Source organism: Nematostella vectensis, chromosome 9 (assembly GCF_932526225.1).
Source record: "Nematostella vectensis chromosome 9, jaNemVect1.1, whole genome shotgun sequence".
Taxonomy (NCBI): domain Eukaryota; kingdom Metazoa; phylum Cnidaria; class Anthozoa; order Actiniaria; family Edwardsiidae; genus Nematostella; species Nematostella vectensis.
Window position 1 is genome coordinate 8,316,600 of NC_064042.1, and position 10,645 is coordinate 8,327,244.

A 10,645-nucleotide genomic window follows, 5' to 3' on the forward strand; every position below is an offset into this window, starting at 1 on the left:
TTTGCGCTCTGCCTGTGGGGCTTGCGTGCTTTGACATTAAGACGGCTATCGTTCTCTTGACTTAAACTTTTTATGATTGACATCTTTATTAACGTGCCATGCTAAACCAATAAAACCTCTGGATGTCACTAAAACGAGGAACGGGAAACAGGGATCTGGGAACGAGTGATCAGCGGTAGGGCACAGCGATGTAGCAACCTCACGTGCGTCTCTTTGGCTCTTCTCTCGTTAAAAGCTGCTGTCCATAAAATGTGTATATATAATATAATATAATATAATATAATATAATATAATATAATATAATGTAATGTAATGTAATGTAATGTAATGTAATGTAATGTAATGTAATGTAATGTAATGTAATGTAATGTAATGTAATGTAATGTAATGTAATGTAATGTAATGTAATGTAATGTAATGTAATGTAATGTAATGTAATGTAATGTAATGTAATGTAATGTAATGTAATGTAATGTAATGTAATGTAATGTAATGTAATGTAATGTAATGTAATATAATATAATATAATATAATATTAATAATAATATTAATACGTCCGTAAAATGTGTATGCAGCTACTGCAACAACTTTTCTTTTGCAACAATTTTTTTTCGCGAAAATAATAGAATTTTATCAATAATTTTTTTCTAGAAATTCTGAAAAAAAAATCGGTTTTAAACATTGTTTTCCGATTTCAAAAAATTCTCAAACATGCCAATCATTTCTGATATTTTATTGATTTTAAAGATGGACCTATGCGGAATAAAATGCGCGGGTCGCCCAGGTGCTGCACCTGCGGTATAAAAGGCCGCGCCCACGCCTCATTTCGTCATGTAGTGACGCGCCGTAAATACTCGAATAAGCGCCACGGCGCTCATTTAATCTTCCATGTCCAAGGCGAGGAACTTATGCTTTTTTTCTCTCTCAGGCAAAGTGCTTATCAGGGGAGACGCTTATTCAAGTGATTACGGTCTTATTGCTCAACAGCTCGAGAAAGAACATAAAATACCACATTGCGTGATCCGTAATAATATTGTAATACCATGCTCATTTTTAAGTTAAAACTTAACCCAAGATGCAATGCCAGTCAAAGATACGATAGATAAGAAACGAACAAGGATACAGATACTCGTTTGTTTTTCATTTTATTTAATTGAATATATAACCGATACCCCTTTGTATTTCTTTGGAATATACAATACTATGGTACACCCGTTAAAGCCTTTCTATCAACAAGCTTAGGGGTGACGAAAACTGCTGGCTTGAACTTAAGTGGCCATAAATTGTTTCAAAATTCGTTAAAAATTTCCTGGCCTCTTCGTTCCGGCTTTGATTTTTGAGGAATTGAACAGAAGGTCTGAAAAAGCCCTTGTCAGCCAGACCTACGAATATTGAAAGACATATTATGTGAGAAAATTTCAAAATTATAACCTAAAAATAAAATCTTATGCTTATGTCAAATCCTATTGGGACTGTCGCAACGGCTTCTCGAAATCAGCAAATAATAAAATGGATGCTTTCTCACACTTGATTCTTTGCTAAGATGGCAACATGTGTAGTTCCAGAAAATATGTGGCAACATGTGTAGTTCCAGAATATATCCAAACCCCCCCTCTCATGGAGGGATTGGAAATTCCGGGGGGGGGGGGGGGGGGGGGGCAAACGCCCGGCAAGTTCCAGAGGGAGGGGGGAGGGTAAAATGCCCTTTTTCCTAAACAGTTGTTGTATTTATTTTCTCCAGGGGGTTTGAAATTCCAGAGGGGTGGGGGTCATACCTCCGACCCCCTCCATGGGGAGGGGGTATGGATATTTTCTGGAACTGCACAATGGCGGCTGACAGGAAAACACTCCATGGTACAACAACAGGCAAGCCTCTAGAATCGGTGGTGCGCACTGCTCTCTTGGAAGCCCCATAATCCTTTGCGCGCCTCGCTACTCTTTAAACCTATAGCGGCAGGATACGAGTCTGAATCGCCAATTACTAAGCAAAAGATATTGAGTTGATACGCGATTTCCACATAACAGTAATGACATCGCCGAGTATCTCTTTGAGCTATGTCACAGTATTCCCCCAAGCTAGGAATACCCCCAAGTATATCGTTTAATAGCCATCTTAGCTTGTCCCCCCACTGTCGCCGTAAGCTCCGTAATATTTCGTGGCATCTTCTGCGAAGTGTTCGCTGTCCTCGTCTGACTGATACCCAGACCTTCTCCGAGTACTGTCATACTCCTCGTCCCCAGACTCCTCGCCGGAGGCCACGGAGGCTGTCGTGCTAATATCTCGCTGTTTTAGCTTCTCCAGGAAGTTGGCTTTCTGTACTTGGTGATGTAGGTTGGTAGCGATGAGGCTCAAAGTCACAGATAACACAGAGAGGCCGAGCAGGGTCAAGAGGATGTAGACAAATGTGTACTGTGGGAGAGAGGGATAAGTGTCATTGGCATACAAAGCACAGACAACCCGAGTAGGGTCAACGAGATGTAGACAAAGGTGTACCGTGGGAGGGAGGGAGAGAGATAAGCTTTGTCATAGATAACAGAGACAAACCGAGCAGGGTCATCAAGATGTAGACAAAGGTGAACCGTGGGAGCGAGGGGAATACATTATTGTTTTGAATAACACTGGCAAAGGGTGGGAAAGGGTGAAATCACATCTAAGGAGAAAGGAACGAGAGCTGGACATGACAGTTTGACCAAAGCGGGCAGCCTAATGTACACAAATGAGCGAAAACGGCGTAGAAAAGGAATAGAAAAATGTTTAGATGAGAAGGCTGAATACTTAATATGTGAGATCTTGTTATATGTTAAGTGAAGTAAGGATAGACTTGGGCTTTTGTAATTTGCCAATTCGATCAGATAATAAGCGCTCGTAGGCGCATATCCAGGATTTGCTGGGCAGGGAGGGGGGTTGGGGATGCGCACCCCTGGGCCACACCCTACGCGCCCGACCCACCTTTTCGCTAGTAGGCACTACGTCACCAAAGCCTATCGTCAAGTAGGTGACAAACTGGAAATAGAAAGAAGTTCCGAAATCCCATCCTTCCATCCAACAGCACAGCCCGGCGGTGATGGTAGTGAAGATAAACAGAATCAGCAGCCCTAGCCAAAGGGGCGCGTCTATCTGCCCATCGCCCAGCTCCTGGTTTCTGGGCATGAGACAGATAAACAAAGGTTCAGTTTTGACTGGTATAGAATCCACAAGCGAACCAGCTAGTGATTTGCAAGTGTGTACGGGGAGGGGGGTGTCGAGGGAGGGGGGGGGTATGCGACTGGTTTGCGTTTTAGGCGTGGTACATTTTTATACGCTTCTTAAAATGCATTAAAGTCTTTTCACGTAACAAAAAGAAACTTATGGATATAAGGGCTGTTCTTTCTCGAATAATAGACATATTTCCCGAGATAATCAGATAATAGGAGATGAGGCGACCTGTTTTGGCAGGCCGGCGTTTGTTTAAAGCTGTTTTGCATCTTTTCACTCCATTTTATTACCATATTTCAAGGCCTGTCGAATAAAAGCTCTATGTTGTTTTGTATGTATTTTTCATATTGTTTTTAATTCTGTTAGAAAAAAGGTCTCTATTCAGAACAAAATTTGCTGGATCGGACCATTTGCATAAATAAAGCTAACAAACAAACGAATAAATAAATAAACAAACAAGCAAATAGATCCACAGAGCAATGACTCACTGGTTCATGTTTTCGTACTCGTAGTCTGGGTACAAGTGGCGGAACCACTTGAGCACGAGTGCGCATGTGTCGTTGATGTAATCTCCGACGATTTTACCCACTACTGCCAGCAATGCTAGGGTCAGCGGTATTCCCAATAGAGCGTAAATCACGCAGATAACCCTCCCCGCGACCGTGACTGGCGCGAGACTGCCATAGCCTGGAAACAGAGATTGCTACATGACAAGAGAACGTGACAAGTAGACATGAAGTTGACGTAAGTGACATATAGCGTGACGTAATACGTGACATAAAGCGTAACGTAATGCGTGACGCAAAGCGTGACATAAAGCGTGCTGGAAATACAGACAGAAAATGAAGATGCGCGACGCGACTTGAGGTGTGACGAGAGGAAACGTTACGAGAAGAGAGAGAATACGAAAAAGTATTACAAAACAAAAAATGTAAACGCATCAGAAAGATGGGGAAAATAATCAATACAATTGAAAATACTGTGATGCGTCTGATAAAGAGGCTACACCTGATAACAAAATCACGAAATAACAATCAAAAAACTTAACATTCACTTCACCAAATTCAATCAAACATATCGCTAGATAATGTCCAAATCGATCGATGGAAATGGATAGGAAGGATGACAAAATGGGACTGACAGATCCTTTTATAAGAACACAACCTTTATAAGACCGGCTAGCAAAATATATTGCCCGACAGTAAATAGTGGCCGCGGTCTCTTAATGAGATGATCGCTTAAAAAAATATCGTTTGACAAACCAATGCTTCGGGACTTTGGGGAGTTGCCGCTTCGTAGAATGAGGCGTAACTGTAGCTACTAACCATCGTACAGTGAGCGTGACAAATATGCGTGCCTTATCGTGTCAGCATAGCGTGGCGTGACGAGTAAGCGTGAAAACAAAAGACACGGATGGGTAAACATAAGATTAAATACTAACAAATCTTTCTATTTTACCTATGGTAGTAGTGACAGTCATACAGAAATAAATAGAATTCAGTATGTTCCATTGCGGTTTTGCTGATAGCGCCCGCGATACGTGAATCTTGCTTAGAAGTTTTTCGAATCTATGAAGGTCAGCGGTAGTTAGGTTGCCCACCATATCGAGGCTTGATACATTATCTGGGAATGATAAGTTCCCTATGTAGGAACGCTGCAAGAAAAGGCACAAAACCGGTCAGACAGGTTTTCACTTCACTCACATTTACCAATCAAGTTCACGGTGAGGCATCTTGTATTACGCGATTCGCGGCCTAAATGAATTGTTATGACAGAGACATTAAGCGAAAATGGACAAAATATGCAATATAAACACCGGATATAAAATAAAAACAAGAAATAATTGGGAGTAAAAAGCCAAACAAAAAATAATCATTATCAAGAATTAAAAAAAATAAAAGTTTAGAAACACGACATGGCGTGAGATATATGCGAAATTTGAACTTTAAAGAAAACAAAAAGAATAACATTCTAAAATTAAATTCACTACATAGTGCGTTATTCATAATGTTTGGGTTAATAAGAAATTTGAAGAAAAAAATAAAGGTCATAAAGTATAACAATGCAATTGAATTGCGTTTCGAGGGGTTAAAATATGCGGGCCGAATTGAGTAAAAAAAGTAACATAAGATATGCGATCGATTTATCTAAGGAGTAAATGCAAATATATCCTCAGGTCTTGGTCTAACGCGCTCCTTAAGCTATCCCTAATAAATAATTCATCCAACTAATTTAGTTTCTATAAAGGTGGACGATTCCTACTGGTAAGTTTTCATTAATGGTTAAAACATAAAATTTGAATAACTCCATAACTAAAGATAGAGGTATCTTGGAGAAAATTTGTCTTATTATATTGTGCTATAGGATTTACATATTTGCAATGGCAACGCTAAAATAATATCACTTACCTTAAGAACACTGAAAATTTCTATTAAGTCTTTTGAAGTGTCGATTTTCGCTTTTGGTGATCTTTCTAAACTCATAAAAATTATTCCACCAATTGCTAGATATATCGTGTTGACCAAAATCATAAACAAAGGAAAAATAGCTCCTTTTTTCTTGATTTTTTTCTTCACCCATGTCAAACACTTTAAAGTTCCCTTGATTTTAGTCCCCTCAAGTTTCGCCTTGAATTTACTTGCTCTGAAATTCGGTAGGATTCGCTTCGTATTCTCAGCAGTGTTTTTCTCTTTGGACCCAAATCTCGGCATTCCGGAGAATCTGCTAAATCCCTTCAGGTAAAATACAATCCACAATTATGCAAGCATGGGAGACTTTGCTGTGGCCATTGGAATCCAATATTAATTTCTTTGAAATGTGAAGACACCAAATCCGGATTTTCACACGGAGGGACAGTGTGGGCTCCAAATCGGCGGTTTGTTGTTTGTATCGGCCTTGCGAATGGTAGCAAAACCACAGTTCTCTAATGGGTCAAGCGAGCCGTGAAAAAGAGACCCCGCACCTCCAAACAATCAGAAGTACATTTGTTACTCGACCACGTCCAATCACAGGCCAAGGGAAACAAATCTAGTGTCCTGTATTGTTTGCGATAATCCGAGTTCAATAAGACAGGAATACATATTTTCTTGGAGCTGAAAACAATGATAGATCAGAGTTAAAAAAAAAAAAGAAACGTTTCTTGGGTCTTTAGTAAAGGCTACCTAAGTTCTTATCATCCTTATCAGATAATCTTCATCAAATTTACAGTATCAGTCTTGAAATGCAAATTACAACACTCTGATTGGAATTTCCATTTAATCCTAAATCCCTTTGGTTTTGCTATCTTTTGCTATTAAAACATACAGACTAGAAGTTAAATGCAATTTTTGTTACAGCTGGATACTAATTCCCCCACCCCCCTTATTCCCTGGCAATAGTCCACAAGCTCACGAAAGTAACATACCCAAAAGACAAAGTACGATGATACCAACATAATAAACACAAAACTATTTACAGATATTCCAATATCATCGATTATGCCTTTTTTGTCAATATGTGGGCCCAAAGATCGTTAAGATTTGGAAAATTGACGAAAAGTTTAATTAAGTTCATTTTGCGGAGCGGGAAAGCGTTGGCGTTAATTTAAAGTGTTAGTGTACATCATAAATTGAAACTAAATTCTCTTGTCTACCATTGTGTCCTATTCTAACCCTTTATTTTGTTTGTCGCGAACCTTAAGCAAAAAGAAATTAAAAAGAAATAAAAAAGCTTCTAAAAGCTATGGGGGTGCTAATATGTAAAAATTACAATCAAACTGAACAAAAGAAGATCCGATATTATGCTAAAAATATAATTTACAGAAAAAAAAAACATTAACATTACTCTTTATAAATATCAGCAACTTTAATAGCTTTTCTTATTTTACTTTTAAGTTTTTCAATAAGAAATGAGCTTTCTTATTACTTCGCGTAACTTCAACAATTTGTTCATTATAGTTACAATGGTTTCTTTAGGTTGTTAGTTTTAAAAGGGAATACGAAACTTCGCCGACCGGGTCGACAAACTCCGGCTTTTGGTGACAAAAATACAACAAAAAGCAACCTTTTCAGCACTGAAAAAATCAGCTAGTAAGATTTTATATCAGAAAGGGCTTATTTTTATTGGATTTCATCCTTTTCTTTTGGCGTGACGGCGCAGCCTTCCCTGCTAGCAGAGGCTTTTTTTCTCTTAATTTCGCTGGGCTGCCCAGCAGAGAAGAGGCCTGTGCTAGCAGGGAGGCCGCGACCCTTCCTGTGTTTATTTTTGCGTGGTTTTGCTACAAATCACGTGATTTCCTAGTACAATTCCCCTTTCTCATATTTACCGAGCCTACTTGTTTAGCCGTCGCACTTAAATAGATGCCGCACATACGGCTAAAATGTAAGACACCGGCCCACCCTGGAATAGAAGGCAGTACACCGCGGTGCGGCCCGCGAGTACTTGACGACGTTTATCATGAGATAAGTTGTACAAAAAGCCTCAAATTTAAAGAGCCACTGTCAGTTACCACTTTGTACATCCTAGTAAAGTACTAGATCCTATTTATAACGGTTATTTGGGGGATTCCTTCCTATATTGGTTGAAAACAACAACAAAGGTGTGGCTGACCAGGGGTCTTTAAACACTTGAAGAGATATCTAGTTCAGGCATTATTTCTAAAAAAAAAATTTGTGTCCAGTGATTATGACAAGGAAGGCGGATTCGCGTAGACAACAGGTTATTAGTGAACTTATGCAAACGTGTTTGGGCGACGGACGGCGAGCGGGTGTAGAGTATTCTTGCTCCGCCGCTATGCAGCGTTTATATGTTAGGTACGTTTTCTTTTATTGGGTTGGAGGAAAACATTTGAAAGAAGGAAATCTTTAAACTTCCGGTTAAGGTTACAGCAGCGGTGTCTAAGTGGGTAACAGTGGTATACGCCTATTTCTCATTAAGTCGCACTCAGGAATCGCAGTGGTTCATGGAAACGGATAAATGGTTAAATCCTTGGTGTTTACAGTCATATCAACACAGCCCCCAAAAAAGCCATACCATACTTGGTCTATAGAAAGAACTGGATTATTAACATGGAGCATAAGGAAGCCAACCCAGTCTACGTCTAGTCGTGCGTGTCGGACTTTCGGACTCCCCGTGGATAACCCATGCTATAGGTCCGAGCAGTTTTCCGTATCCGAAAATAATAGATGATTTCCTTTCCTCTTGCGTTCTATAATCTTGTTTAAAATCACAACATGATGTTTTATTCACGCTTTGAATGACTTATTTCAATAGATTTAACTACATTTTCCATCATGCTTTTCTTTGATTGGTTAAATTTTAATTTCATTTATTTCACCGCGCGCTGGATGCGAAAATCTACATAATCGTACTGCAAACAATATATCTTCTTCAATAAAAATGGCTTTTTTCTTACATTTCATCTAAACAATGTTCCATTCTTCAACAGTACAACTTACATGTTCAACTATGTTAGAGACACTTTGAAAAAAAAAAAAACCTGTAAGTACGTGTTTTACCAGAGCGCGAATAATGCTTCATTATGTATGTTAGTCAAGCTCGGCATGTAACCCAATTTTAACATTTTTATGAACGTTTACGTTAGGTCAATTTCTCCCCTGCTAAAACAATCTCCTCCCATATCGCCTATTTCCTACTACTTTCAATGTTTTTTTTTCTAATTTCGGTCTTTCATTTCTTGTATACTTTTTACCTTCATTAGCGTGAATTAGTTGTCCTCTCTGAATTTGAATTCAAGCATTTGAATTCAAGCAGTTGCATGTCTGAGAGTGGACCAATCTAATGGTTATCAGTTATCATACGATAAAAATCCTTCAACGTATAGAACTAACATGTTCTTACCTCCTATTATCTCTGATTCACATCCGCTCACGCTTTTTCCCGTCCCAACCCTTTTAGCAAACTTCTTCTAAATGGTACAAAAATGAGTTGCTACGGCTGAAACACTTCCTATGCTTTTTCGCGTGTAAATCGTGTTATTTTTCGAGTGTGTTCCGTACCCGTGTTATTAAATAATGCGAACTGACGCGACAGATGTCCCACTTATTGTTTCCAAGGAAATTATGTGTTTCATGAACTATGCGTCGTAAAACAAACCCTCTCAATAGAGCATACAATTGAGTATTGATGTATGTTTTGTACTTGGAAGATGGGGTTTCCCGCCCTAGGTTTGAAACGATCTACAACAGTAGAACCCCGTTAACGCGAACTCGGATATTTCCCCCCTAACTTGGCCTATTTCAACTATTTTCTCGGGTGTTTATTATTAAAAAAAGAAAAAATATATTATTCATTACTCTTAAGGGATTTTCATCACGTATATATAAATAAAGATTTCACTTTCGTGATTTATACAAAAATCTGGGCAGAAAATAATCGACCCCTGACCTCGATAATTCAAACTGTTTCTGTTCCCAGGTTGTGTACGTGGTTTTAATGTAGTAGCTGTCCAGTGGCAGTATCTCAAAGTCTAGCCCCAGGCTTTCTGGAGTTGGTAAGAGTTGTGACGTCACAGGGCTCATAAAGCTGCCTCACGGTTAGCATATTCGAGCACAGAAATCCTCAATCTCGTCCTGAGAGCCTTATTCTTCTTATTTTTGCGCATGCGTCGCCAAACGAAGGGCTCTGGGAAATCACATCGTTGCTGAGAGCGCATGCTCGGAAAATGGCGGACTCGGCCTCGGTCAGTCTTGCTGTAACAAGAGAGCATAAGATAAGAGAGGGACACTTTGGTATTACACCACAGGAAAAAATTCAGATTTTCCAAATTTGGAAATTTGGGAAAATTTTGGAAATTATCCCAATTTTGGGATCTGATTGGGAAATTCAGGACCCAATATTGGGAAAATATTGAGAGACGCAACCAGGAAAAAAATAAATTATCAGTTTATTCCCAATCTTGGGAATAAATCCCAACAAAATCCAAGATTGGGATTTTATTGGGAAATATTTCACAAAAAAATCCCAAAATTGCATGCAACAGTTCTTAAGAATCCAATACGAAACTACACTTGGGAAATAACTGGAAAATTTTAACAAGAAAATCCCAAAATTGCATACAATTTTTCTTAAAAACCCAATAGAAAACCAAACTTGGGAAATAATTGAAAAATGTGAACCAAGAAAATCCCAAAATTGCATGCAACAGTTCTTCAGAATCCAATAGGAAACCATACTTGGGAAATAACTGGAAAATTTTAACAAGAAAATCCCAAAATTGCATGCAACAGTTCTTAAGAATCCAATAGGAAACCATACTTGGGAAATAACTGGAAAATTTTAACAAGAAAATCCCAAAATTGCATGCAACAGTTCTTAACTAGAAAACATTCAACCCGCCGGAAACTACAAACCCGCCATTTTTTTCTTTTGAAAGCGAAACCGCAGACCAGTAGAACAGCTAAAAAATCAAGTACACAGCCAACCCATATTAGGCTGATATTTTAGTCACGT

The 10,645-nt window shown here is 38.9% G+C and overlaps 2 protein-coding genes across 3 annotated transcripts in view; both read right to left on the reverse strand.

Annotated features, from left to right (window-relative positions):
• Positions 1-1,994: 1,994 nt before the first annotated feature.
• LOC5515410 (potassium channel subfamily K member 18) lies at positions 1,995-9,217 on the reverse strand. Its single transcript, XM_001635477.3, has 6 exons — positions 9,035-9,217; positions 5,605-6,288; positions 4,655-4,850; positions 3,685-3,883; positions 2,951-3,143; positions 1,995-2,410 (listed from the first exon to the last, which is right to left on the reverse strand). Exons 2-6 carry the CDS (start codon positions 5,905-5,907, stop codon positions 2,114-2,116), a joined length of 1,188 nt encoding a protein of 395 aa, XP_001635527.2. The 5' UTR covers positions 5,908-6,288; positions 9,035-9,217; the 3' UTR covers positions 1,995-2,113.
• The window catches only part of LOC5515455 (centromere protein I), a 34,464-nt gene continuing 32,853 nt past the window's right edge, over positions 9,035-10,645 (reverse strand). For both annotated transcript variants that reach the window (XR_007313640.1, XM_048732186.1), the window contains one exon: positions 9,035-9,885. The gene's annotated coding sequence lies outside the window, so the exon portion shown is untranslated. The remainder of the gene's footprint in view (positions 9,886-10,645) is intronic.

Bases quoted from the DNA above. Each gene is read 5' to 3' on its own strand.
- LOC5515410 (XM_001635477.3), bottom strand. From the start codon at position 5,907: ATGCCGAGATTTGGGTCCAAAGAGAAAAACACTGCTGAGAATACGAAG. The intron at 3,884-4,654 runs GTAAAATAGAAA...CTCTGTTTCCAG, and splicing joins GACTGTCACTACTACCATAG to GCTATGGCAGTCTCGCGCCA. The intron at 3,144-3,684 runs GTGAGTCATTGC...TCTCATGCCCAG, and splicing joins GAGTACGAAAACATGAACCA to AAACCAGGAGCTGGGCGATG.